This window comes from Gallinula chloropus (genome assembly GCF_964237585.1).
Source record: "Gallinula chloropus genome assembly, chromosome: 3".
Lineage (NCBI taxonomy): Eukaryota > Metazoa > Chordata > Aves > Gruiformes > Rallidae > Gallinula > Gallinula chloropus.
Window position 1 is genome coordinate 122,767,051 of NC_140087.1, and position 27,274 is coordinate 122,794,324.

Consider the following 27,274-nt stretch of genomic DNA (forward strand, 5'->3'; position numbering starts at 1 on the left):
GTCCCACCCCCTGCCCAAGCAGGGTCCCTAGGACAGGGGCTGGGATCTCTCCAGAGAAGGAGACTCCACACCCCCTGGGCAGCCTGTCCCAGGGCTCCCTCACCCTCACTGGGAAGAAGTTCTTCCCCACACTGGGGGGAACTCCCTGGGCTCCAGCTTGAGCCCATCGCCCCTTGTCCTGTCCCCACAGGAGAGGGAGAGAGGAGATGCTGAGAGCTGAAGCTGCTTGAGGAGGGGTGGGGAAGGGTCAGGCAGGCTCCGTCTGAACATGTACCTGGTGGGAGAGAAGACACAGGACACCAGTCCCCTCTCTCTGGGGCTGCTGACAGGACTGGGGGCGATGGCACAGACTGGAACACCTGAAGGTCCCTCTGTCACCTTTGTTTTCTGGTTTGTTTTCTCTTCTTTCCACTGTGAGGGTAGTCAGGCACTGGAGCAGGTTGCCCAGAGAACTTGTCAGGTCCTTCTCCCTGGAGATACTGGAAATCAAACAGAAACCAGAGTCCTGAGGGACCTGTTCTGGCTTGCCATGCTGGGGGTGGCTGAGCTCTGTTCTAAAGAGGCCCCTTCCAACCTGGGGCACTTTGGGGTTCAGCTCTGTGGCCTGAGCAGTGCTTTGACTCTACTTCTGCTTTCAGGGGCTGAGCTTTCCTTCCTGCCAGGTCGTTCTCACAGCTTCACTTCTGTGTGTTGTGAAACAAGGGTAGTCACAGAGGTGTGAGCTCTGGAACAGGGAGGAGTCAAACCTGAAACCCTCAGACCTCTGGCCCTCATTGCACTTTAATTGCACATGTGTTTGATGGGCTCAGTCTGCATTCCTGTTAAGCAGACCTGCTCAAAGCCTAAAATAATTTCCTTAGTCATGTTTCTGGGGCTTTTTTACCCCACGTTAATCTTCTGGGTGTAGAAGATTCCCCAGGGTAGCTTAGTCCATGGGGTTTCAGTGAACACCTTGTCTTGCTTTCCTGATAGCCTGTGGCTCCTGTGCTGTGCTGTGCTGTGGAGGTACCACAGTCAGTGCCCCACCACTGCAGTTGTGAAAGTCCTGCTGCCCTCCTTGTTTGACACACACACTGTTGCAGTCAGATGATGCAACCCAGGCAGGGCTTAGCCCAGTCTCTAGGACCTTGTGCCTCTAGTCCAGCCCTTGGAGCTTGGTGTTCCCTGCAGAGTTCCCTGCTCACTCTGTTCAGAATGAAGCTGTTGCTGTCATGAACCTTCCAGGTGAAGTGCTCATGATCTCCTGAGTCCCTGCTCAAGGGCCTGCCTGCAGCTGGGATTGACAAGTGCTTATCTCCCTGCTCCTTCTTATCTGTTCCTGTGTCTGTGGTCTTGCCTTTCCTGCTCTGGCTGCTCGCACTCTCCTGTAGTGAAAACATGTCAGTGTAGAGCTCTGAGTTTTGGGGTTTTTTACTGAAACATAAGATTGTCACCCAGTCCTCATGAGAGATCTGACACAGTGCGATCGATTCCCATCCTGTCACTCACCTGTCTGCCCACACCAGCCAACACAGTGCCCCAGCAGCAGGTGAACAGCGTCCTGGGCTGCTGGTGAGGACACCCAGGTTGTGCTGGGACCATACTGGGGAGCCCAGCACAGGAGATGTGAGCAGACTGGAGGGAGCTGGAGTCACCGAGGTGCTGGTGGGCAGCTCTGCAGTGGGAAGGGCCCGTGTAGCTGTGGGCACAGAGCTGGGATGCTCAGCTGGAGGGGACAGGGCAGCAGGAGCCCTGCTCTGCTCTGCAGTGTCCCTGGGCTCTGGGTGTCCCTGCTGGAACAGGACTCAGCACAAGGTGCCCTCCAGAGTCCCTTCTGACCCAGCCACATCCCATGACTGTGGCTGTGTTAATCCCTCTGCAGAAGGGTACCTCAGATCTCTCTCTGGTGCTGCCTCCCTGGGATTTCCTCTGCAGTAAGACAGGGGCAGTGCTTTGAGCAGGTACTGGGGGTGCTGCTGGAAGCGATGCCAGGGGATGTGGCAAGAGTGACTGTAGACACAGCAGTGGGGCTGTCACCTGGCACTGGGAGCCCTGTGTTGTGAACTCTGTGCACAGCCTCTTTGCCCCTCACCTCATTAGATGTACAGCCATTAAAAGCAATAAAAGCTCCTGCTTCTGGTGACTCAGTGCTGCAAACAGCTCTGCAAACAACCCTGCAAGCAACCCTGCACAGGCTGTTGGCTGCCCTTGAGGTGGCTCTGTAGGGCTGCAGGGTGCTGGTGTTCTGTGATCACCCTACACCTGCCCCTGCTGTTCCTGTCTGACTGTTTCAGTGGCTGTGTGCTGCTCCTGTTTCCAGCAGGTCCCTGCTTGCTTGGTTCCCAGCCCTTGGTTCCCAGGCTTTGCCCTCCCTAGGAGGTGATGTCACCCTGCCATTGGTGTGCCAGTGATGTGCACTGTGAGCTGCCTTTTGGGTGGGTGTAGTCACAGGCCCTCTTGCAGTACTGAAATGCCTTGAGTGTATGAGTGCAGGGGACAGTAACACGGCCTCACACCTACCCTGGCCTCTGGGCAGCCCATCGTGGCTGCAGACAGAGGGGTTTGTGTTGATTTGGCTGTTTTGGGGTCCCTGTGGTCCCTGCATCATAGGTAAGGGGGCTGATTGCCCCTCATCCCTGGGTTGTGCAGTGAGCCCAGGGCTGGCCTTCGGGTTGGCTGTTGATTCTTCTTGCTGTCACCTTGTTTTCCTCTGCCTGTGCTGAAATCTGGAGCAGGGGGTACTGGAGGCTCCCCTGGGGGAGTGGAGCTGTGTGCTGCTGCTTTGGGGAGCACTTGATCTTTGCAGGAGACCGAGGGCCCAGGAGCAGAGGACAGAGTGCTGGGTGGGGGAGTGTCCCTTGCCATCCAGCACCTGGCAGCAGTGGCATTCAGAGAGGTGAGGTGGATCAGAACACCCTTGGACACGTGATGACGCTGTCCCTGGCTGACTCTGCTCCGTGTCTGGCACCAGAGCTGTGGGGCTTGGGACTTCTTGGGTGGCTGTTGTTTTGGAGAGGACCAAACCTCATTTGGCCGTATTGAACTGTCTCTGCAGCCCTGCGTTGTTCTTTTGAGTAGGAAAGAGTAAATGACTTGGTGGGGGCAGGGCCAGTACTGTTCAACCTGATCTACAACCCCTGCAGAAAGGGAACAGGAAGGGAGCAGCGATGAGGAAACCCAGCTGCTGGAGAAGCAGAGGGTCCCTCCTCCCCAGGAGCCACCTACAGACCAGAACACGCAGTGGGCTGCGTGAGGCAGGTCCTGCCCCCAGGCACAGGGATTCTCTGCTGTGGGTGTCTGGGACCCTCTCTGGGCTGAGCATCAGGACGGGCTGTGCCTTGACTTACCCGTGTGCTGGGGCAGGGTGGCAACGGGCTGCTCGCTGGAGGGGCTCAGGGTGCTGTGCTCCCTTGGTGCTGGGGCTGTCAGTGGAGACGTGGGCAATGTGTGAGGCTGAGACAGGTCTGGGTATTGTCCAGGGGTGCAGGAAGATGTTAGAGTATGAACTCTGGGTGAAACACAGCAGTGCAAACTGCAGAGCTGTGCAAAAGCCCAGATCTCATCCTTTGGGAATGGGGAGGGTCTGGCATGGGCTGAGCTGGAGGGTTGGTTGAGAAAGGAGCCCTGGCCATTGGACTGAGCTCCATTTTGGGCAGCAACAAGGCAACAGGATTGGTGTGTGCCACACAGCAAGGCTGAGCCATCCGGACAGACCCTCCTTGTCTGCAGAGCCCAAAGACCACCCCCTCTGGGGCTGGGGACCAGCTCAGCCTCATCCAACTGGACGTCCCCTCTGGTGTGTCCGGGCCTCACCCAGGGGCACCTGGAAAAACCCCAGTGGTTTGGCACATCCCATCCAAGGCCCCAGGCAGGACAAACCAGGACGGTTTGAGGGGCTGACAGAGGGGAAGATGGGCCTGAGACTGTGGGACAGGGGCTCTGCTCCTCCCCTGCCCGGTGTGTCTCCCTGGTGACGCCAGCTGCTCCCCTTGGGGGGCTGTTTGCAGCTGTCCTGGTTTCAGCTGGGGTAATTTTAGTACAGGAATAACCTTGGTCAGGCAGGGGTGTGTTTAGCTGTTGCTGGGCAGTTGTGGTGTCTGTGCTGGGACTGAGTGAGGGACCTTTCAGCTTCCCACACCCTGGCGGGTGCAGAAGGGGCTGGGGGAGCAGAGCTGGGGCAGCTGGCCCAGGCTGGGCACAGGGCTGCTCCCTGCCATGGGACACCATGCTCCCTGTGTAACCAGGGGGTGGGATCGCTGCCTGGGGACAAACTGGGCATCAGGATGTCTTGGGGTTTCCTCCCCTGTGTGGTGAGCAGCTGCACTTGGGTGTCACTCGCTTTCTGTAGCAGTATTACCACTGTGATTATTCTCCTCCTTTAATGTCCTATTAAACTGTCTTTGCCTCAACCCACAAGTGTGTTCCCACCCTCCCCCATCCCAGCAGCAGGAGAGGGGTGGGTGGGTGGCTGTGGGGCTCAGCTGTGGGCTGGGGTGAGCCCGTGGCAGCAGCACTGTGAGGTGGTGGTCCCGGAGGTGTCTGAGGGGTCCGCACCGTGTCCTGCCCCCTGTTCTGGTGGCTGGGAGCTGCTCCCTCCCCGTAGCTCTGAGCTGTTTGTGTGCTGGCTGCTGGGCCAGGGTGGTCACCTCCCCTCGTTCAGCAGCTTGGCCCAGCCTCTGTCTTGAAGCACTTTGCACCAGTGCCCCACTGAAGAGCTGCTGTGGGTCTGTCCCTCTCCTGGAGCCCTGGGGTGGTGACCTCAGGGAGCTGCAGCCTGTTCCTCGGGCTGCTGGTGACACGTGCTGTAGAGCTGGTTTCAGTAGGGGCTTACAGGACTCACCCTTGAGCAAGAAGTCCTTCCCAGCCTGTCTTCTGTCGGGCAGAAGCTGAGGTCTCCACCTCTCTTGGGGAGCAGTGCTAAGCTGCCTTAGCCAGCCTGCAGCCAGGGGAACCATGGAGACATACCTCAGGGTGGGTGACGTGAGCTGAGGGGCTGATGGGGGGACAGCTCAGCCCCTCTCTGCTGCCCCTTTGGGCACTGGGGCTGCGGGGTTGCATGTGTTGCTGGGGTCTGGCCAGGGATGGGCTGCTGGTGCCCTTGTCCTAAGCACTCATGGCTTCTTTCTTCCAGTGGCACCGGACACCATTAACAACCACGTGAAGACTTGTCGTGAGGAGCAGAAGAACCTGCACTTCTTTGCCCCAGAGTATGGAGGTAGGGAGTGGCTGTAGCTGTGAGACAGCTTTCCTTGGCCTTGCCAACGCTGCTAGCCATTCTGCCTCTTGCTGCCAGCCACAGGCTGGGCAAGTGGCACCTTAACTCCTGCTGCAAGGCCTCAACTCCCCTGTCTGGCAGCAGAGGGGGGGGAGCTGGCTGCAGGGTCATCACAGCCCGGCTCAGAGGGGGTCCTGCCAGGCTGCTGGACACGGGGTGGGCTGATGAGAGTGTGATTTCTGTGTTGCAGAAGTTGCCAACGTCACCACTGCTGTGGACATCTACTCCTTTGGGATGTGTGCACTGGAGGTGAGCATGGGGTGCTGGGCTGGAGGTGACTCTGAGGGGGTGCTGTGGCTTTGGGGGGGTTAGCTTGGACATTACTCCTTTGGGATGTGTGCACTGGAGGTGAGTGTGGGGCGCTGGGGGGGACGGGGGGGAGGTGGCTCTGGGGGGTGCTGTGGCTGGGGCAGGGGGGTAGCTTGGTCACCAGCACGCCTTGTTCCCTGAGCCAGCTGTGCTTTGCCTTGGAGGAGCCCCTGTGGAGGCTGCCCAGGAAGCCTTACTGAGGGGTAGATAGCTCAGTGGTGTGTAATTCATGGGGGTCTCTGCCTGTTCTGAGGTGTGACCCGCTGGCTGGTGGGAACAGCCACTGCCACATGCTGTACGTGGTGCACACAGAGCCTGTCCTTGCTGTGTGACCTGGAGGAGGGGACACGTGTGGCCCAGCCTGTCCCCACCTGCTGTGGGTGCTTGCTGCCATCAAGCACGTGTCTGACGTACCTGATCTCAGCAGCTTAGTGGTTCCCAGTCCTTGCAGTCAGGCCCCAGGAGATGAGAGTTGTGGGTAGGAGTGTTCTCTGGGAAGAACTGTCACAAAGAGCCAACACAAAGAATTCCCACCCTGTGCCACACACCCCAGGAGTAAAGCAGGAGGGGGACTGTGGAAACACAACTCTTTGGAAGTAAAACTCCCAACTTTCTCTGGAACCTTTTGCTGGCCCTTCCTCCCTGGAGCCAGTTCTGGATGGCATTGTGTGCTGCTTCTCTGGCTCTAACACAGAGCTGCTCACACAGCCAGGAGGGACACTGCCAGCTTCTGGCACTGACCCAGTTACTGCTTCATTAGGAGATGGGAATTGTCAGGGAGAGGCACAGGCCAGCAGACCACGAGGCTCAGAACAGAGGTGCTGACTGTCTGAGGGGGTGCTGGCACAGTCTCCCTGGCAGGCTGCTGGTGCTGGGCACAAGCTGTCGTAACGAGCCCATCGGTCTCTCTGCCTCTGCAAACTGTGACCTGAAGTGGCACCAAACAGCTTGCCCATCGTGATCTCACTCTTGGCAGTGGTCTCCTTGAGCCCTGTTCTTCACTGCAGCCAGTAACCTCCAGTGAACCTGACGTGCTGCTTGGTGTTTGCAGATGGCAGTGCTGGAAATACAGGGTAACGGCGAATCGTCCTACGTGCCCCAGGAGGCCATTAACAGTGCCATCCAGCTGCTGGAGGACCCCTTGCAGAGGGTGAGTGAGAGGGCTCAGCACCCCTGTGGACACGTGGGCGTTGCAGGTGGTCTCACACGGGTTTTGTCCCCCAGGAGTTCATTCAGAAGTGTCTGGAGCAGGACCCTGGCAAGCGGCCGACAGCCCGGGAGCTGCTTTTCCACCAGGCGCTGTTCGAGGTGCCATCGCTGAAGCTACTGGCTGCTCACTGCATCGTTGGGCATCAGCGTGAGTATGGAGTCCAGGGAGCCTCATCTCACAGAATCCAGACTGAGCAGGGACCTGTGGGGGTCCCCCAGTGCCACCCCCAGAGCAGGGTCCCCTCGAGCTGCACGGACAGCACCCAGGATCAGGGGGTTGGGGTGGCTCCAGAGATGGAGGGAGACTCCCCAACCTCTCTGGGCAGCCTGGCCAGGGCTCTGCCACCCTCCCAGCACACAAGTTCCTCCTCAGGCTCAGGGGGAACTTCCTCTGCTCCAGTCTGTGCCCACGGCCCCTTGGCCTGTCCCTGGGCCCCCCTGAACACAGCCTGACCCCTCCTCCTGAGCCCACCCCTCAGGGGTTGCTCAGCACTGAGCAGATCCCCCTCAGGCTTCTCTTCTGCGGGCTGAGCAGCCCCGAGTCCCTCAGCCTCTCTGCCCAGAGATGTCCTGGTGGCCTCAGCATCCCCACAGCCCTTTGCTGTCCCCTCTCCAGCAGCTCCCTGTCCTCCCTGCCCCGGGGAGCCCAGCCCCACACACGCTGTTCCCCATGAGGCCTCCCCAGGGCAAAGCAGAGCAGAGGGGCAGGAGAACCCCCTCTCCTGCTGCCCACACTCCTCCTGATCCCCCCAGGATGCTGTTGTCTTTCTTGGCCTGAGGGCACGGTGCTGGGCATGGTCAGCCCAGTGTCCCCCAGCACTGCCAGGGCTTTTCCCAGTGCTGCTCCCAGCAGGTCAGCCCTGCTCACTCGGGGGAGCAGTGGGGTTCAGCAGCCTGCAGCCTCGGGCTTCTACTGCTTCTCTGAGGCTGGAGAGGGCTTGCAGGGTCGTGTTGCTCTTGTCCTGTAACAGATATGATTCCTGAAAATGCTTTGGAAGAGATGACCAAAAACCTTGACATGAGCGCTGTGCTGGCAGAGATCAACCACGAGGACAGGGAGGGAGTCAAGATGATGTGAGTGCCCTGCTCTGGGGAGCGTGGGAGGGCTGCCAGGGCTGCGGGGTGGGCGCGGGAAGATCCCCGCGACTCCTCCCCTCAAGCTGGTGTTAGTATTCCACTGCTCCCTGGGCACAGAGGGGGGTGGTGGGGATGGTGGTGAGGGAGCAGGCGCTGTGCCTGGCACAGAACCCCGGGGAGGGTAATGCCAAGGTGGAAGGAAGGTCTCAGGCCTGTGACCTGGAACGGGCTCTGTGCAGCCCAGATGGGAGCGGTTCCCCGACCCAGGGTGGGAGAGGAGCACACTGCAGTGGAGACAGCCTGGAGCAGGGTGGGCTGTGTGCTCCAGTCACACCAGTCACAGGCTCCCACGAGTCCCACAGGCTGGAGAAATGGCTCTTTGGGGTTCTCTTAACCCTGAGATGTGCGAAGGGAGAGGCTGTGGGGGCAGCTGCCAGTCACACACAGCAGCCCCTTCCCCGGTCGAGGTGGCTCCCTAAGCAAGAGGCTGTGAAATGTGTGGGGTCCTGAGAGGCGGTGCTGGATTGTGGATAATGGAGCCTCAGTGAGCTGAGGGGTGAGCTGGGAGGGCTGTGGTGTGGGTGAGAGCAGACTGGGGTGCTACCAGGGTACCCCAGCATTTGGGGATGCTCAAGCCACTGACAAGAGCAATCAAGATCACAGGGGAAAACTCCACTTGATTTGAGCAGCTCTTTCAGGAGGGGAATCAGCTTTTTAAAAGGGCAGAGACTGGCAGGACAAGGGGCTGGAGTGAAGCTGGATGAGGGAAGGGGGAGAGGAGAGACTGGGGGGAAGCTCTTTGCAGAGAGAGTGGTGAGGGGCTGGAAGGGGCTGCCCAGAGAGGGGGTGGGTGCCCCGTCCCTGGGGGTGTTCAAGGCCAGGTTGGCTGGGGCCCTGGGCACCCTTGTGTAGCTCCAGGCCTGGAGGTTGGTGTCCCTGCCTGTGGCAGGGGGTTGGAGCTCTGGGACCCTTGGGGGGGGTCCCTTCCAACCCCAACCAGTCTGGGATTCTGTGATTGGAGCCATACAGACCCTTCTGGAGACTCCGATCCTCCTAGAGCTGGAAAGTAATCGTGCCTAGTTACTTCTGCAGTGTGTTTTGTTAATTAAAGGCTGGGAAATGGATGATGAAGAGTGGAAAGCCACAGCTGCACACGAGATTCAGGCTGCACAGCACTGGCTGCCTGGCACCTGCCAGCCAGGACCCCCTGGCTGGTAGCGCAGCGGTGCTGGGAGAGGGGAGCACAGCAGGGACTTGAGATGTCAGAGTGTGTCAGTGCCAGGTGTTCTGTCAGAGTGCCACACAAACCAGCTGAAAACTGCTGCAGTGCCAGAGTTGTGTGTGTCAGAAGGGCTGGGGAGGGCTCTGGGAGCTGAGGTGTGCACCAGGAGAGGTCTGGGGAAGAGCAGAGCCCGTGGCTGGGGCTGCAGCAGGGCTAAGCAGTGAGCTGCTCTGGCTGACCCCTGGAACTCCTGAGAGCAGCTGTGGGGCGGTGGTGAGGGGCAGCCTGGCTGTTGGCAGCACTCATGGGCCAGGCTGGAAGAACCTGTGCTCAAGTGGGTGCTGAAAGCTGAATTGAGGTGATGGGGAAGGTGTTTCATGGGGGAAGTAGTGAAGCAGGAGAACATGTGTCTCCTCATTAGCCAAAGCCAGAAATAGCTGAGGCCCTGTGGTGCTGTGGTGCTGCCTCCCAGTGCCACACAACAGGCAGTGATGCTTCCTTTAGGGAAGCAACTCTGCTCTGCCTGGGGAGGCTGTGGGGTACCCCTGGGGAAGGGCTGTTCCCAGCATGGCTGCAGGGCTGGCACAGCATCGGGGTGCCAGGCAGTGGGAGAAGCCTGCGGAGCTGGGTGACACCTCTGGAGGTGTTACTGGTGTGAGGTCTGTGTGCAGGGACACAACCTCTGTGCAGAGCCCTGGAGCAGAGCTGAGAGCCCCGGGGATGAGCTGTGTGTTCCTGAGGGCGAGGAAGGGCAGTGGGCATACAAGTCACAGCACAAAGGAGAGGGGTGCCAGTGCTTCCTACCCTCCAGCAGCCACCAGCAAGGAAGGTGTGGAGTTAGGGGCTGGGGAATGAATGGGCTGTTGGGAAGGCTTCCCCTGGGACACAGCAGGGAGGCAGCACCGCGCCGAGCGAGCGTCTGGGAGAGAGGTGGCAGAGGAGTCACAGCTCCAGTGAGGAGTGTGTGGGCACTGAACCCTGGGTGCAGCTGGTGGCCAGTGGAACCACACCTTCAGCTGCCGTGGTGCAGGGTGGTCCTGCGCTTCTGGAGCTGGGACGTGGGCTCTGGAGGAACAGATGGCTCTGGAAAGCCTTGCTGGGAATGTGGTGGTGTTGGGATCGCTGCCAAGGCAGGGTTTGCACTGGGCAGCTCTGCAGGGAGCAATACCTGTTCTGCATGGTGCAGGTGATGCCTCGTCCTTGGCCTCTGCGTGTAGCTGCTTCCTGCACAGGAGGGTTGGACTCTCACCTTTGGCTGCCTCTGCCCGTGCTCGCCCTGCCCACCCCCAGAGCTGCAGCCCAGGATGTGGGGGTTTGAAATTGCACCTGGTACTGGACTGGATGGTTCTGTAGGGTGACTTCTCACCTCAGTGCTTTTTCCTTCTTCCCCCAGCTTCTCACAATCCCCAGCGTTGGAGCTGGACAAGTTCCTGGAGGATGTCAGGTGAGAGGTGTTTGGGTCTGGTTTGTTTCAAGGGCAACTCTATTGGAAAGATACCAGAGAGGGGTAACTCCAGACACTGTTCCTTTCTTGCAGAAATGGTATCTACCCCCTCACAGCTTTCGGGATGCCGCGGCCCCAGCAGCCCCAGCAGGTGGTGGTGAAATCCCCCATCGCTCCACCCTCGGTGAAGACCCCGACTCCGGAGCCCGCGGAGGTGGAGACCCGCAAGGTGAGGGGTGGGCGCTGGGCTCTGGGGTGGGCGCTGGGCTCTGGGGTGGGCGCTGGCTGCACTGTGCCACCACAGGCACTCACGGGGTGTCTCTGCTTCCCTTGCAGGTGGTGCTGATGCAGTGCAACATCGAGTCCGTGGAGGAGGGTGTGAAGCATCATGTATGTTCCCACCTTCGCCGAGCGCGGCGCGGGGCTGTCCCAGGGCTGTCCCAGAGCCTGTGGCTCCAGCACGCCCGTGTGTGGCTGGGGGCTGGTGTGACCCTCTGCTGCTGCAGCTTTGGGGTGCACAGCCGGGTCCAGGCCCATGCCTGTGGCTCACCCCACACGTTCCAAACTTGCCTGGCGCCCTGTAGATTCCAGCTGCCTTGGCTGGACTGCGCTGCTGGCTGTGGTTTGGGGGGGTGGTGGCCCTGTTAGACTCCCGCCTGTTCCTGTCCTGGTGGGGATTTCTGGTGCTGCTCCTGGCTGGCTGCAGCCACTGTGCAGTCCCTCATGAGAGCTCCTCTGCCCTGCAGTTAACGCTGCTGCTGAAACTGGAAGACAAGTTGAATCGACACTTGAGCTGTGACCTGCAGCCCAGTAAGTACCTCTCCTCCCACCTGGGGGGCACTGGGGCTGGCAGTGCGCTCAGCCCTGGGACTTACACCCTCTATTGCAGATGACAACATCCAGGAGCTGGCAGCTGAGCTGGTTCAGCTTGGATTCATCAGTGAGGTAAGCTGGCCTGGGCCTCGGTAGGGACGCAGGTCTGTGTTCCTCCAGCACGAACGGTTTATCCCACATGGCTCCTTTCTCCTGCCCGCCCAGCGGGACCTGGCCCCGCCCCTGTGCCCCGCGGCTTCAGCCGCGCTGGGAGCTGCGCGCAGACAGGCTGAGCTCTCACTAATGCTTGTTCCTCCCAGGCTGACCAGAGCAGACTTACCTGTTTACTTGAAGAGGCGTTCAGCAAGTTCTACTACACCCGGAACGGAGCCCTGACGGCAGTGACTGTGTCCTCTTAGCAGCCCTTGGCTCCCAGGCGGCCGGTGTGGCTTCGTTGCCTGTGACCCCTTCTGTGTCTGTCCATCACTGTAGGGCATCAGCAAGACCCCAGCTGCAGTGCTTGGAAGCTCATCCTGCATGTGCCGTGGCTGGGCTCAGCGACAATCCTCCCTGCCCGCCTATTAAAGGGGACTTTGCGCATCAGTATTATTTCCAGCCCTGTTTTTGTTGGGTGTTGCCAGGTGGTGCCGGGGAGCCGGGTCCTGGCTCGGGGCGCCCAGCGGCCCCCCTCATGTGCATGGAGTTTGTTCTGTTTGACTTGTACAAAGTGTCTTTTGCACAGCACAGAATTTTTTTTTCTTTTTTCTTCGTTTTGTTTTCTTTTTTAATTTAAAGGTAAGCAGGGGGGAGCCCCCGAGCCCCCCCCCCGCACCCTCCATCCCTCCGGCAATAGTCACTGCCCCCGCCCGGGCCCCGGGAGCCGGGGGGGCCGGGCTCCCGCAGCCCCCGCCCGGCGCTTTGCCTGCCTCCTCCGCTCCCCCGTGGCTGCACTTTGTTTACGCGTTTGCACGGCCGCTCAGCCCCGGGCTCTGGCCGCTGCAGCCGCCCGGAGCCCCGCGGGGTCCGGCCGCTCCCGCGGGCCCTGCGCGCCGGGGGCTGCGCCGGGTCCCGGTGCCCCCGCAGCCTGCGCGGGGCCGGGCGCGGCGCCGCTCCTGCATCTCATTTCTATCATTTCCTATTTTTAATAAACTGTTTTGTAAATACCCGAGTGCTGCCTCTTTCCGGGGCGGGAGGGGCCGGGCCGGGGCTGGCCCGGGGCGGGGCCGGGGCCCGCGGCGCTTCCTGCGGCGGCCATGGCCGGCGGGCGCGGGGCGCGGCGGTGGGGCCCGGGGCAGCTGGCGGAGCCGCGGCGGCTGATGCGCAGCGGGCTGGGGCTGATCGTGCTGGGCCACGGCAGCCTGGTGCTGGGCGCCATCGTGCACGGCTCGGTCCTGCGGCATGTGGCCGGCGCCAGCCGCGCCGCCACCCCCGAGTACGCGGTGGCCAACGTGGTGTCCGTGGGCTCGGGGCTGCTGGTGAGAGTGGCGGGGCCGGGCGGATGGGGGGTTGGAGCGGGGGGGTCCTGCCCGAGCCGCGGGCTGAGCGCGGGTCTCTCCCCGCAGAGCATCGCCGTGGGCATCGTCGCCATCCTGGTGTCTCACAACCTGTCCCGGGCGGCCCTGGTGAGTGCGGCGCTGGGGGGCGGCAGCCGGGAGGGCCGGGGGCCTCGGCACGGGCCAGCCCCAGCCCCTGCCCCAGCCCCGGGCCCAGCCGGCAGCCGCTCCCCTGGACCTTGTCCCCGCGGGCTCCTTCCGCCTCGGAGCTCCCGGGGTTGCAGGTGCTGCCCCGGCCCGGCCCCGCCGGCAGCAGTGGAGGGGCGCGGGCAGCGGCGTGGGCGCGGGGCACGAAACGCCTCGGTCCGTGGGAGCAGCCGGGGGGAGGCCGAGCTGCTGCTGGCCGGGGGCTCAGGGCTCGGCTCTCGGCGGGGCCGGGGCGGAGCTGTCGCCGCGCAGGTGCGGGAGCGTGTTTGGGGGGAGCGTGTTTTGAGGGGGTGGGGGGGCGGCTGCTCGGCACCTCTGGGTGGGGCGAAGGATGCAAAAGGTAAAAAAGCTTCGTCCAAGTGCGGGGCTGAGCCGTGCTGGGGGTGCTGAGCCGTGCTGGGGGGGGGCTGAGCCGTGCTGGGGGGGGGCTGAGCCGTGCTGGGGGTGCTGAGCCGTGCTGGGGGGGGGGGCTGAGCTGTGCTGGGGGTGCTGAGCCGTGCTGGGGGGGGGCTGAGCCGTGCTGGGGGGGTGCTGAGCCGTGCTGGGGGGGGCTGAGCCGTGCTGGGGGGGGGCTGAGCTGTGCTGGGGGGGGGCTGAGCTGCGCTGGGGGGGCTGAGCCGTGCTGGGGGGGGGCTGAGCTGTGCTGGGGGGGGGCTGAGCTGCGCTGGGGGGGCTGAGCCGTGCTGGGGGGGGGCTGAGCTGTGCTGGGGGTGCTGAGCCGTGCTGGGGGTGCTGAGCCGTGCTGGGGGGGGGGCTGAGCTGTGCTGGGGGTGCTGAGCCGTGCTGGGGGTGCTGAGCCGTGCTGGGGGGGGGCTGAGCTGCGCTGGGGGGGCTGAGCCGTGCTGGGGGGGGGCTGAGCTGTGCTGGGGGGGCTGAGCCGTGCTGGGGGTGCCAAGGGGCTGCACGTGCTGGGCACAAGCAGTCGTGGGGTTCCCGGTGCCCTGTCACCCTGCGATGTGCTAGGCCCGGGCCGTGAGGTGCCTCGCACAGCGTTACCCCAGCTTTGGGCAGCCTCACCCCAGCTTTGGGCAGCCTCCTGCATGTGTTCCCCTTGCTGCCGCAGCACTGGACCCTCCTGAGCACGTCCCTGCTGAACTGCCTCCTGTCGACAGCCTGCACGGTGGGGCTGGCCCTGGCCATCGCCCTCACCATGCACAGCCGGGGCACGCGCCTCGTCACCGGCTGCAACAGCTCGGCGCTGCCGGCTGACGCCCGGGCGGCCATCGCCACCAACGACTGTCCGTTCAACACCACGCGCATCTACGTGAGTCTGCACCCGCTCCCACCGCTCCTCTCTCTCTGTCTGCACCCTCTCTTCGTCCCTTTCCTCTCTCCTTGGCCCACCCTTTCCCCCTCGCTGCTGCCCGCTGCCTGGGCGCGGTGGCCACGCTCCCCGAGGGACATCCGGCGCTCGTCTCCGCTCCGCAGGACACGGCCCTGGCGCTCTGGTTCCCCTCGGTGCTGCTGGCGGCTGCTGAAGCTGTGCTGTCTGGCAGGTGCTGTTTGGTGGCCATGATCTTCCGGGGCATCGGGCCCTGTGCACGTGGCTATGGCAAAGAGCAGGTACGCGCCCCTGATGGGACAGGCTTCCTCGGCCCTGCCCCGCCACTGCTGCGCCTTTATGCGGCATTTTGGAGATGCTGGGTGCTGCTGGGCCTGTACAGTCAGGCTGTGTAGCAGTGAAAGGTGGGGAACATCAACTTTGCACCTCGTCCAGCCAGCCTGGGTGATAGGCTGGCACACCCCCATCCTGGGTAGTTGCAGAGGGACCCTCCTCTTAATGCCTCAAATAGCCTGTTCTGGCTGTCCTGAGCTAACACCACTCCCCACTCCCCTCTTTTCCACTTTCACACATGCCTGCAACCCTCCACCCCTTCTCTCCCCTCCTCTCCAGCTGGCAGGGCCAAGTACAGTGGAGAAGGGGCCACCACGGGAGATGCAGCAACTCCTGGCAGGGCTGGCTGAGACTTGTACCTAGCTGAGAGGTGAGTGCAGCGTGCAGGCTGCGTGTGGGGGAGTGATGGGCCAGGCTCTGCTGGCACAAGGGCCCTTTTCCACACCAGCCCCCCCAAACATCTCTTTCTGAGCACATTCCAGACACCAGCCAGAGGTGTGGGAGCGAAGCCCAGCCGAGCAGCACAGACTCACCCTGCTCTTTCACTCCCAGGTGGTGCTGCAGGAGTGCTGGGCTGCAGCAAGGTGGAGCTGCGCCTGCCCCATGCGCCTGCCCCAGGTGCAGGCAGGAGTAGGGGGGGCTGAGGGGGTGCGTGGGTTTGCTGTGCCCCACCGCCAGCCCCCCACACACAGCCGGGACAACCCGCGCAGGTTCCAGACACCGGCTGCCCGTGACCAAGCGGCCTTTGCCCAGGAGGGGGCGTGGGCCCCGGCTGCGCTCTGCTCCTGTCCCCGGGCTGCCAGGCCCTTCCCAGCCCGCCAGCCGCTCCGCTGGCCTTTCCCCCGCAGGGCCGGGCGGGCAGCGGTGCTGGGCAGGGCGGGGGCCCGGGGCCCGGCCGCCGAGCCGGCAGTCGGCTCCCTGTGCCCGTGCTCGGGCAGGCCCGGCAGCGGCAGGTGAAGCACTCCTTCCTTGTGAGCCTCTTGTTCCCCTGAGGAAATAAACTTCCCCTTTTCATACCGGCTGCTGGCAGTGGCTCCCCAGGGTGGGCGCTTGCTGGGCCCTGTGCCCACCGGTGGCAGGACAGTGCAGCTGGTCTGTCAACCCATCTCTGCACTCGCAGGCTCAGCTTGGCTCGGCTGAGGGCAGGAGATGCGTGTCGAGCGGCTCCAGCCCCTGTGCCGTGAAGCCACGTGTGTTCCTGGGATCAGCATCCCAACAGACAGGAGCACAGCAGTGTTGAGACACGTTTATTGGTGGTGGAAGCAGAGGGTGATGGAGAACAGGACTGGAAGCTGCCAGGGTCCAGCTTACTGGAAGGAGAAGCTGGTGCTCGGGAGCCCCCCACACCACTGGCTGAGGAACTTGAGCACGTCTTGGCACGCTGGGCTGTGGGATGTCTGCAGAATGAAAGAGGCCTTGGCACAAGGCAAGGACACGGTGCTGCCACCCCCTGCCCGAGGGCACCCTGGGACAGACAGGGCTGCACAGGGCTGGGTCGGACCCAGCTCCACACGTGAGGTTAGTCCCCGCCCTGGGTCAGGACTGCCCGGGGTCAGTGGGTCTGCACTGGGCAGGACAGTGTTTTCCTGTCAGCAGGAGCTCGTGTCCCGGGTCCCTGGCTCACCTTGACAGCCATCAGGAACTTGTTCCACGTGTCCTTGTTCGCTTCTCGGCCCGGCCGCTTGAACTCGATCTTGTTTCTTAGCACAGGGTACCCTGGTGACAGGGGGTCAGAGACACACAGTCCCAAGGCAGACCCCTCCCTCCTGCACCCCACTCTGCCATCGCCCCCCCCCCACAGGGGGACAGTGCTGCCTCTGGTGCTTGGAGACCAGGACGAGGAGGGGATGCACAGGGCAGGGTCATGGGAAGATGGGGGCTGAGCTGCCCTCTGAGTCCTGCTCCCTGATCCCTCCCCAGCCAGAGTCTGCAGGTGGGGAGGCAGCACCTGCTGGAACAGCTTTGCTGGCAGAGCTGGGGCAAAGCAGGGCCTGGCCCGGCCTCAGCACCGTGTCCCGCAGGTGAGTGCCAGTGCTGACCCGCCTGGGCCAGCACGTCGGCAGCGCTGCGCCAGGACTGGTCACGGGATCGCAGACACACGGAGTGATGAGGTTGGTAGGGACCCCTGGGGTCAGGGTGGTCCAACCTTCCCCTGCTCAGCGGGGCCACCCACAGTGTGTACCAGGACCATGTCCAGGTGGATGGCACCGCTCTCCAGCTGTGGGGATGCCACAGCCCGTGTGCAGCCTGTTCTGGTGCTGTCACCCTCACAGCAGAAACTATGTCCTGTCACCTCCTCCAGACCCGGTCCCCACAGCCACAGCCCCACTCCTCCTGCAGCACGGCCCCAGATCCCTCCCAGACCCCCAGCCCGTTCCCAGACGCTGCCTGGCACCGCACCCGCCCTCGGGCTTACCCGTGAGCACGCAGGGCAGGGAGCGCACCCCGCTCGCCGCGGCCACCAGCGAGGCCTCGTAGGTGTCGCGCTCGTCCTGCGGCAGCACCTGCTCCAGCCGCTGGTCCATGGACACGGTGAGCACCCAGTCCCGCACCTCCTCCCGCTGCGGCTCCTGCGGGCAGAGCCCAGTGCAGCGCCCAGCCGTGCCCGCGCCGGGGACAGGCTGCGGGGCGAGCCGCGGGGCGTGGGGTGCGCGCAGTGCCGCAGCCAGGTTTGGGCTGCAAGGGCCGGGACAGGCGGTCACGGCCCTGGGTGTGCACAGCTGCTGCAGGGGGTACAGGTGGGCGGGTGGTGTGTGTCACCCAGCACGCGGGTGCACCGGGGGGGGGGGTGTGAGACACTCTGTCTGTCTGTCTGTCTGTCCGTGGAGGTGAGTGGGGGCACGGGCAGGGGCCATGCTGGGCATGTCTCCAGCTCCTGCAGTGCCTGTGGTCCCATCCCTGCCCCGTCCCTGCTCAGAGGGCCCCGAGCAGCAGTTCCTGGGAGATGAGCAGACAGAGACACTCACGGGCACGTGCAGCTGAGCTGGGAGTGGCACTTCAAAGGGAATGTCCGTGTTCTGGAAATCAGAGTGGTCCAGGGAGTGCAGGTTCCCCTCCTCGATGGCCTGAGGAAGAAGCACAGGGTGTGTTGGGTGGGAAGGGCCCTGCCAAGGCCCCCCCAGCCCCACCCTGCAGTGAGCAGGGACATCTTCACTGGAGCAGGGTGCTCAGAGCCCCATCCACCCTGACCTTGGGGGTCTCCAGGGATGGGACCTCAACCAGCTTTCTGGGCACCCTGTTCCAGGGTCTCACCACCCTCAGAGGGAAGAACTTTGTCCCAACACCCACCCTAAATCTCCCCTTTCCCAGTTTAACCCATCCCCCCCCCTTCCCATCGCTCCCTGCCCTGGGAACAGTTCTTCCCAGCTTCCTACAGGCACCTTCAGCGCTGGCTCAGACCTGTGCTGCACGATCCAGAGCTGGAGTGCCCTGCCCAGACTGAGGGGCTGTTTTGGCCCAACAACCCGCTGTCCCTGTAGGTACCACAGCCCCCCCTCCAGCAGCCCATACGCACATCTGAGAGGTCCAGGAAGCGGTTCAGGAAGATGAACGCCATGTTCTCCCAGCCAACTGCCTAGTTCAGAGAGAAACACGACTGAGACAGGCAGTTTACCAGCCCTCCTCAGGCACAGCTCTCCTGCCCTGTCTGTGCCAAAGCTTTCCCCTTGCAGCCAGCAGTAAAGGAGCACACACGTCCCTGGGCACCGCTTCATGGGCACCCACTGGGACAACCAGCCCGCTGGCTGTCCCACGAGATGGAGCAGGGCAGGACTGCAGGGCCAGCGCCCAGGAACAGGCTGCTCAGCCCACCCTGTGTCCCTGTGCCCAGGCAGGCAGAGCCCACTGCCTGGGGAGGAAGGTGAAGCCCAGGTGACCCAGCACATGGCAGCCAGGACCCCTCCATCGGCGCTGCCGGAGCCGTGCGATGTAACACGGCCTCAGCCTGCCCTGGGTCTGCTGCTCGTGGCCCTCGCCTGCCCGCCCACCCCAGCACCACTCCCTGCTGACACAGGAAGGGCCTCCAGCCCCAGTGCCTGGCTCCTGGGGCCAGTGCAGCTGCTGGAGGACAGGGAAGGTAAAGCTGAGCATCCCGGGGTCCTCCACCGCGTCAGCGGCTCTGGCGTCAGACAGCTGGTACCTTGGAAGCCATCCCAGCCTCATAGAAGGCCTTGTCTGCGGGGAGGAGCTGCGTGTGGCGCAGCAGGGACACGGACAGCTGGGCAGCCACGGCGTCCTGCAGAGAGGGGACGGGAAAGGCACGGCATCAGCACAGACATGGGGCTGGGCTGGAGCGCGAGGGGTCGTGCTGCCCCGACGCGCGGTGGGGACGCTGCGCCCCGTGTTCCTGGCACGTGGTGCGGGTGACAAGCTGTGCGCCTGGCTGTACGTGCCCTCGCTACAGGACTGAGCCCTGACGGTGACGTTCTGCTGTACAGACCTCGCTGGGGTTTGTACAGCCACTGATGGAGATGGCCTAGTCCAGCCCCTGCCCTGTTCACAGCGGGGTCAGCTACAGCAGGCTGTTGGGGAACGTGTCTGGTCAGGTTTTGAGCATCTCAAGGGTGGAGACTCTCCTCCCTCTCCAAGAAGCCTTTTCCCATGCTCCGCCCCAGCCCCAGTGAGCTTTTCTGTTCACTCAGGTAAGGAGTTCGGAGCAGAGGTGAGGCTCTCTGGAGATTTCACTGCTCTGCTTGCCAGGCAGGTTGTCATCACACCAGCACTGCGAAGGGCATCCCTCCCTCAGGCCCCAGAGACACCCAGCACTTCCACATCCCACAGGATGAGGGTCTGTACAGGTCTCCAGGACATCGGACTCAGCCTGACACCTCTGGAGCCCCCACCCCACACAGCCAGTCTCCCCACGACTTCTACTGGGGCCAGAGCTGGGGCAACCTTCCTCCCCCCCCACCCCCCCAGCCTACACTATCACAGCTCCAGCCCCATGCTCACACAGAGCTTCATCACAACCCCTAATCCCATATGGATCAGGAGCTCTGCGATGTAGCGTGGCCCACCACAAGCCCCAGTGCACTGACACACTGCAGTGCTGTGTGCGGCCCGGTGCCCAGGCCCACGAGCTCCCCAGGCCCCAGGGAAGGTGCAGCACACAGGCTGGGTACCTGCCAAAGCCTCGTGTGGTGCCACACACCCTGGTGAACAAGCTCCCAAAGCCCTGCACAAAGTCATCTTCTCTCAAGGCCTCGTGTGCAGGCCAGCAGCTCACAGCCCAGGACACTGGGAGAGGGAGCGATGCCTCTCCTCAAAGGACAGACCGGTGCCTCTGCTCTCCCAAGATGTGCTGAGCACACGGCTCAGCTTCCCACTGGTTCCCACTGCAGCCTCAGAGGCTGGGGGCAGGTCACAGTACGAGGGTCTGGTGAGACCACCTCCAGCCCTACCCGTGAGTGGGGGGCTGCCAGGGCGCCACAGCCCCACTCACCCACAAAGCCAACAGCCATCTCCAGCCAGCCCGGAACCTGCCCGTCCCCAGAGGGCTCTGTGCTCGGCCTGGGGCCTACAGCAGGCCAAGGAACCCCAGCAGCCTTACCAGCTGCTTCACGCCCTGAGCAGCGGAGCGGGTGGCGTAGTAGTGAGCGATCAGCAGCATCGTTTCAAACTCCTCGTGCGCTGCAGTGTTGGCCTCACTTGACTTGACCAAGTTTTCACACTGAAGAGAAGGAGAAAAAAAGGGAACTTGAGGGCACAGGGCCACTCCGCACCCACCCGAGCGCGGGGCCGGGCCGGGAGAGAGGAGGAGCTGAAGCACCTAGCACCTCTGGGGACTGGGCCTTGGGTGCTCTGGGTCCTACAGAGGAGGCTGTGGGAGAAGGGGAGTGTCAGCAGTACTGTAACAACAGCCAGCACTGGGAGCAGGGGTGGGTTCGGGTGGTCAAAGGGGGCTCTGTGGATTTAGTTTGTGCTAGAGGTGGGTACTTGTGGGATAGAAACAGAGAAGAGGTGATCGTGGACTCTGGCTGGTGTATCCTGGGACAGGGAAGAAGGAGCAGAAGGCTCTGGGGAGACAGGGAGGACCTGTTTTCCAGGGGCTGTAGTTCTGCGCTTTCCCCAGGTCCTTGCCCCACCCAGACTGCTGGATATGGGTGCAGGACAAAAAGGGGGCATGTTGTGATAGCTCCTGTGCTATGAGAGCTCTGCCAGTGCCCAGACCCACTTCCAGGGTCAGGCTGCGAGTTGCAGGGCCATCTCCTTCCCTGGCTGCCCCTGCCCAGCCGTGTCCTTCACAGGACCCTGTACTCTGGCGTGTTCCTGTGTCCCCTTGGCTCGTGCTCTACACATACTCCCTGTGGCACCTGTCTAGAGGCTGATCCTGCTCTGTCCCCTGTTGGGAGGCACCGGGGGGTTGGGGCCTCAGCAGCGGCCGTGGCCCATGCTCACCAGATGGAAGAGGACGTCGCGCAGGTCAGCCCAGCTGGAGTAGGCCTCAGCACAATTCATGCCAGAGGCACTCACCATCTCCACAAAGAGACGCTTGTAGATGTTGAAATTCTGCAACAGAAAGGAGAGGGACCTTGAGGGAGCCAGGCAGGGAGATGGCAGGGCTCAGGAGCTCTCCTGCTGTGAAGGCTGAGGGGTAGCACCTGGCAAGGGGTGCTGCAGGACAGGGCAGGGAAGTGGGGAACAATGCCTCCCGCAGCCAGAGAGGCAAACCCCAGTCCTTTTAGTCTGGTCGTGGGGGTTAAGGTGTTCAAAACGAACACAAAGACTCAGTTCCCCACTGTTCCCTCCCTGGGGACAATGTGCCAGATTGCCTCTAGTCCTCTAGTGAGGAGCTTCTGGAAGAATCCACAGTAAGGCTGTAGTAAGTGCCTTGCCTGTGTTGAACATGTGTGGAACAGCTGGAGATGCCAGTTCTGGGCTGGAAGCCCGGCTCCCTGGTACCTCACACCGAGAGGCCGCGCTGCCTTCGTTACCTGGGGGTTGGCGGGTGCTCCGTGGTGCACATACAGGCTCAGGGCTCTGTCCCAGCTGCCCTCCCGGATCAGGTGGGTTGCGTACAGAGCTACATATTTGTGTAAGACTTTGTAGTTCTGGAGAAGGCACACAGAAAGCAGCAGCATGAGACTCCTGACCTCGGCAGGAATGGTTTCCCATGGGGGTACCCACACCCCCGGGGTCCCTGCGGGTGAGACCAGCTCCTCAGACAGACGGCACACAGCAGACCTGGGTCTTGATTTGGGCCCCACCTAACGCCTCTCCTCCTGGCCAGCGGGTGCTGTGCTTACCCCTCACATGCAAAGCAAGCTCTTCCTCTGCTGCTCGCTGCCTGCAAGGGAGTTCTGCCAGACCCACAAAGGAGACAGCGTTCCCACAGCGTGGCACCACAGGCACCAGCTGGGAGCAAGCTGGGCCTTCCTCTGATGAAAGCATGAACCAAAACACTCTGAGCAGCAGAGGGGTTCTTATTTGCAAGGCTGCTCTAGTCCCTTACTCATACACTGTGGGGTTGCTGGGGCTGGAGGCCTCCTTGTAGCACATTGCTCATCACAGACACGTTTTGCCAAGGGCTGGCTGTGGTTTGCCTCCCCTGAACTAAGGGAAGGCCTGTTTCACACAGCCTGAAATACACTAAGGAGATGGGGAAGAGGGTGCAAAGCATTCAATCCTGTTAAACAATGAGCAAGGGAAACAAGTTCATTAAGCACAAGGGAGAGCAGTGCCTTGCTGGCCAGCCTGGAGCTTGAACACCCAGACGCTGGTGAGGCACGGGGTGCAGAACGGTTTGGGATGAGGACTGTCTGTGTGTGACCTGTCCTGATGAAGGTGACTCTGCCCCTGCGTAACCACCAGCAACAGCTGAGTCCAAGCCCTGGGGTTCTGCATGGTCACAGGGTGAGGCTGTGCTGATGCTCCCTTAGAGGCACCAGACTGACACCTTCCTGGAGTGACCCTGGCAGTGCTGGGACAGCTCAGTGAAACTGGTGATGCCTTTACTGGTACATCGAGCGTGAGCCACAGAATCACCAGGCTGGAAAAGCCCTTTAACCTCATCCAGTCCAACCATTCCTACCCTATGCTAAACCATCTCTCTCAGTACCTCAAGATATGGTTTAGCACAGGACTGTGAAGTTACTCTGTGTGGAAGAAAACCAACACTGGTATCTGGATTATGGCTTAAAGCTGAAGGAAAGCAGGTTTAAATTAGATATTAGGGGGAAGTTCTTTGCAGGGAGAGTGGTGAGGGGCTGGAAGGGGCTGCCCAGAGAGGGGGTGGGTGCCCTGTCCCTGGGGGTGTTCAAGGCCAGGTTGGCTGGGGCCCTGGGCAACCTTGTGTAGCTCCAGGCCTGGAGGTTGGTGTCCCTGCCTGTGGCAGGGGGTTGGAGCTCTGGGACCCTTGGGGTCCCTTCCAGCCCCTTACCACTCTCCCTGGAAAGAACTTCCCCCTAATATCTAGGGTTAAACCTCCCCTCCTTTAGCTTTATTCAATTCCAACTTCTCCTTTCTCCATTTTCATGACTCTGTTGAGGGCATTTTGGTGGCTTTGGGTCAGTAAAAGCAGTCCCATCCTCTGTCCTGACAAGGACGCCCCGTTTCCACCCACACTGGGCTTCTGAAGTGTAGGTAGAAAGCAGCTTGCTCGTATGAGTCTGTTTCCATGGCACCCATCACTTCCAGCCTAAACATGTTTCCATGGCACCCATCACTTCCAGCCTAAACATGTTTCCATGGCACCCATCACTTCCAGCCCAAACAACCCATTTATCCAGCACTCCATTAATCCCACAACTCACACCCACCATGCTTCAGGGTTCTAATGCTCCTCCCCTGGGCCTGGCTGGGCAAGGTGGGGACAGTGGAGAGGTGGATGTGGGGAGCCCCTGTGGCCCCCCAGAAACAACTGCATTGCCCTGCCCACCCATTCCTGCTGCCCCTGCTGCGGAGAGCCAGAACCCACATCCCTCTCCCAAGGCCTCTCACAGGCACTCACCTGCTTCCCAGCCACCTCCAGGCACTTCTCCCACTGTCCCTGCTCTGCATACATGTCCAAGGCGGCCACGACGTCGATTCCCACCAGCTGGGGAGGGAAACCACCGTAAATGCACTGTGGGGGCAAGGCTCCCCCCCAGCACCACGCAGGCATCACCCAGCCAGGGCTCTTCATCACATACAGAATCACAGACAAGGTTGGAAAAGACCTTTAGGATCATCAAGTCCAACCATTCCCATCCCAAGCTAAACCAGATCCCTGAGCACCTCATCTCCCCTCTGTTAAACACCCCCAGGGCTGGGGACTCAGCCCCCTCCCTGGGCAGCCTGTGCCACAGCCCCACAACTCTGCCAGGGAAGAACTTTGCCCTCCCAGCTGAGCTGACCCTGCCCTGGGGCAGCTTGAGCCCATTGCCCCTTGGCCCAGCTCCTGGCCCCTGGCTGCAGAGACCATCGCCCACCTCTCTGCACCCTCCTGGCAGGGCAGGGGAGGTGGGGAGAAGGGCTCCCCTCAGCCTCCTCTTCTCCAGGCTCAGCACCCCCAGCTCCCTCAGCTGCTCCTCAGAGGATTTGCCCTCCAGCTTTAAACAGTCTAGTCCCATCCCTCCCCCAGATGCAGTGTGACCCATCTGGCAGGCAGAGACCCTGACTCACAGGCACACACAGACCCCTCACTGTGGGCTTACTCAGGCAAAAGCCCTGTGAGAAAGGCCCCAGGGATCTGCAGAGATCCTGACACCACTCCCCAGGCTGTGAGACACCCCGAACACATACCGAATCCACCTTCCCTTGGTTCTTCAGATGCTCCTTGTAACGCTGGTCCACATACTCCTCTGACCTGGTGGGTGGGAAGAACCTTAATGGGCAGAGAGGCCAATACAACAGCGCCTGGTGCCAGCACAGGGCCGGGATTAAACTTCACCTGCTGCAGTGTCAAGGGCACTTGCTGCTGTGTCATGTCTGCTGCTGGGAGCACAGGTAGCAGGAGAAGGAAGGGTCTGGGGAGCTCTTTGCAGTACAGTGTGTGAGGAGAGAAAGGGCTCACAGGCCTTGCAGGAGGAACTGCTCGACAGGCTCTTCTCAGCAGTGTCCAGTGGTGGGACAGGGGGCAGTGGGTGTGAGCTGGAGCACCAGTGATGGGACAGGGGGCAGTGGGTGTGAGCTGGAGCACCAGTGATGGGACAGGGGGCAGTGGGTGTGAGCTGGAGCACCAGTGATGGGACAGGGGGCAGCGGGTGCAGCTGGAGCACCAGTGATGGGACTGGGGGCACTGGGTGTGAGCTGGAGCACCAGTGGTGGGACCGGGGGCACTGGGTGTGAGCTGGAGCACCAGTGGTGGGACAGGGGGCAGCGGGTGTGAGCTGGAGCACCAGTGGTAGGACAAGGGGCAGTGGGTGTGAGCTGGAGCACCAGTGATGGGACAGGGGGCACTGGGTGTGAGCTGGAGCAGAGGAAGCTCCATGGGAATGTCAGGAGGAACTTTGTCACCGTGAGGGTGGCAGAGCCCTGGGCCAGGCTGCCCAGAGAGGCTGGGGAGTCTTCTTCCCTGCAGACATTCAAACCTGCCTGGATGTGTTCCTGTGTGACCTAATCTAGGGGATCCTGCTCTGGCAGGGGGTGAGACTACGTGGCTTTTTGAGGTCCCTTTCAACCCCAATCACCCTGTGATCCTGTGACAAGGGAGGGGAGACAGGAACAGGACAAAAAGGGATAACAATTTCCATGGGATGTGTGGCAAAATAAAAGTGTCAGGATGGTAAGAGGCTTGGGAAGGGGTAGCTGTGGAGGATGTGCCCATTCCAGCCTGGGAAGGCCACGGTGGGGAGAATGCTGGGACCAGCAGGACAGGACAGGACAAAGGATCATCTGCACATGGAGGAGGCAGGACAAGTATAATTTGAGAAGTTCAGGGCATACCTGGGGTCCAGCTCCTTAGCAATAGACTTGGCCTTGCTCCACTCCTCCCCTTCAATGAAGGCATCAATAGCTTCTTGGATGAGATCCACGCTGAGGTACAGTTCAGCTGCCTGCAGGGCCAGAGACAGTCCCATGGGAGAGGGATCCCCAAAGGCACCCTGCAGCCCAGCTCCCTGCTGGAGCTGACCAACACACAGCAGAAAGACAACACAAAGTCTCCTCCCAAAATATAACCCCCTCTGCTTCCAGTCTCCTCCCAAGGCCTGGCTCTTTCCCTCCTCCTTGAGGACTCTGTGCTGCCAAGGGGTGACCAGGGCCATCCACCCAAAGACACCCCAGGATGCAGCTCGGTCTCCATCCCCTGGAGAGAGCTTTCCCCTCCCATGGCACCAGCTCTTCAGAGGTCTGGGGGCAGGACGCAGCCCTCACCGCACTGTACTTCTTCATGGTCACCAGCTGAGGAGCCACGGTCCGAGTCACCTCCCTGCTCTCTGGCTGACTCAAGAACTTAATGGCCAGCTCAGCAGCCTGTGAAGAGAAATTGTCAGCAGCACAAGGGGTAAGAGCTGTCCCAGGGAGGGATGGAGCACAGAGAGCTCAATGCCAGCTAATGGACTGAGTCAGGAGCGCTTCAACTACGGGGGAAGGGGAGAAGGAATGACAAGGACACGACTGCCATTAATGCTGGTACAAGGGCACAGGTACAAGTGGAAAGTACAAACAAGAACACAGCCCAGAGGCTGGTGGACATGGACCATGCGAATAAGAGAGAATGCACATCTAGTCAAGGTCTAAGACATGAAGTCTAGCTCTTCAGGCATGGAGATACGGGCACACAGACACCAGCAAGCTGCTGGAGGTGCCACAGCCACAGCAGGGCTGGCAGCACAGTGCAGCACACAGCCCATCACGGCTCAGGAACGGCCGTGACGCTGTCAGACCCCCAGTCCCTGCAGTCTGCGGGTTCTCCTGTGCCCTGCAGCAGCTGAGGGACGCCTGAGATGCAGGCTGAGGGGCTGCTCCTGCACAGCAGAGAGGGGAATCGCAGCTCCTGAGCGTACCTTCAGCAAGCACTTCTCCATCAGGACACTGCTGCCGGGGTCCCGCACCTTCAGGTAGCAGTCCACGGCCCGGGCGTGCTCCCCAGCCTGCTCCCACTCCCGCGCCTGCTCCAGCAGCCCCTCCGGCCCGCTGCGGGGAAACAGGCTGTGAGCAGGGTGCTGCCCCAGGGGTCCCACAGGCAGTGTGTGGGGCAGGGGGCACAGCAGAGGCAAGCCCGGGATTGGAGGGGGCTGTGTGTATGGTGAGGAACATGCACAGCCCAGCCTGAGGAGAGAACTGGTTCAGTGCAGAGCTGCTCCGGTGGGACAGGAGCCCTGGGGTATCTGTCAGTGGCAAGAAGACCTCCAGGAGACCTTGGATGGCAAGAGCAAGCCTGGGGTCTCACAGAGCAGGGAGGAAGGATGTTAGGAAGCCTGTGCAGGGAAAAGTCTTGGGTCCTCAAGAAGGGAACAACTTGATGTCAAGGACCCCGCCAGGATGTCCCCGTAAGGCCTGGAGGAACAGCTACCTGCCTGCTCCCTGCAGCCTGCCCACACCCTCCTCACCTGGAGCCCTTCTTGGCAGCCTCCCTGCCGCACTCCTCCTGCAGCTCTTCCAGTCGACCAGGCACATACTTTTTGCAGATCCTCAGGGCCTCGCTCCACATGCCAGCCTCCTGCACAAGCACAACGGGGAGGAGGAGTTTTCACCAGGATGCTCCATTCTC

At 61.8% G+C, this 27,274-nt stretch overlaps 3 protein-coding genes across 4 annotated transcripts in view; 2 read left to right on the forward strand and 1 right to left on the reverse strand.

The window, feature by feature from the left end:
• The window catches only part of NRBP1 (nuclear receptor binding protein 1), a gene marked incomplete at its 5' end in the record, with an annotated part of 31,661 nt that extends 19,194 nt beyond the window's left edge, over window positions 1-12,467 (forward strand). For both annotated transcript variants that reach the window (XM_084262474.1, XM_084262475.1), the window contains 11 exons: window positions 5,111-5,194; window positions 5,445-5,503; window positions 6,615-6,713; window positions 6,788-6,920; window positions 7,744-7,846; window positions 10,465-10,515; window positions 10,609-10,744; window positions 10,852-10,905; window positions 11,262-11,325; window positions 11,405-11,460; window positions 11,649-12,467. In XM_084262474.1, coding sequence (XP_084118600.1) covers window positions 5,111-5,194; window positions 5,445-5,503; window positions 6,615-6,713; window positions 6,788-6,920; window positions 7,744-7,846; window positions 10,465-10,515; window positions 10,609-10,744; window positions 10,852-10,905; window positions 11,262-11,325; window positions 11,405-11,460; window positions 11,649-11,747 — 938 coding nt within the window. In that variant the 3' untranslated portion in view covers window positions 11,748-12,467. The remainder of the gene's footprint in view (window positions 1-5,110; window positions 5,195-5,444; window positions 5,504-6,614; window positions 6,714-6,787; window positions 6,921-7,743; window positions 7,847-10,464; window positions 10,516-10,608; window positions 10,745-10,851; window positions 10,906-11,261; window positions 11,326-11,404; window positions 11,461-11,648) is intronic.
• Window positions 12,468-12,548: 81 nt separating this feature from the next.
• Window positions 12,549-15,659, forward strand: KRTCAP3 (keratinocyte associated protein 3). The gene is made up of 6 exons (XM_084262370.1): window positions 12,549-12,803; window positions 12,891-12,950; window positions 14,092-14,292; window positions 14,457-14,591; window positions 14,923-15,013; window positions 15,196-15,659. The coding sequence occupies exons 1-5, from the start codon at window positions 12,582-12,584 to the stop codon at window positions 15,004-15,006; spliced, it is 702 nt and encodes a 233-aa protein (XP_084118496.1). The 5' UTR covers window positions 12,549-12,581; the 3' UTR covers window positions 15,007-15,013; window positions 15,196-15,659.
• Window positions 15,660-15,764: 105 nt separating this feature from the next.
• IFT172 (intraflagellar transport 172) overlaps window positions 15,765-27,274 on the reverse strand; it is a gene marked incomplete at its 5' end in the record, with an annotated part of 38,103 nt that continues 26,593 nt past the window's right edge. Inside the window, 15 exons of the mRNA XM_084262369.1 lie at window positions 15,765-16,040; window positions 16,268-16,359; window positions 17,060-17,213; window positions 17,610-17,708; window positions 18,158-18,217; window positions 18,782-18,877; window positions 20,192-20,311; window positions 21,040-21,150; window positions 21,576-21,692; window positions 23,591-23,677; window positions 24,364-24,427; window positions 25,507-25,616; window positions 25,936-26,034; window positions 26,568-26,697; window positions 27,114-27,223. Of these exons, the coding sequence (XP_084118495.1) occupies window positions 15,951-16,040; window positions 16,268-16,359; window positions 17,060-17,213; window positions 17,610-17,708; window positions 18,158-18,217; window positions 18,782-18,877; window positions 20,192-20,311; window positions 21,040-21,150; window positions 21,576-21,692; window positions 23,591-23,677; window positions 24,364-24,427; window positions 25,507-25,616; window positions 25,936-26,034; window positions 26,568-26,697; window positions 27,114-27,223 (1,539 nt within the window). The 3' untranslated portion in view covers window positions 15,765-15,950. The remainder of the gene's footprint in view (window positions 16,041-16,267; window positions 16,360-17,059; window positions 17,214-17,609; window positions 17,709-18,157; window positions 18,218-18,781; window positions 18,878-20,191; window positions 20,312-21,039; window positions 21,151-21,575; window positions 21,693-23,590; window positions 23,678-24,363; window positions 24,428-25,506; window positions 25,617-25,935; window positions 26,035-26,567; window positions 26,698-27,113; window positions 27,224-27,274) is intronic.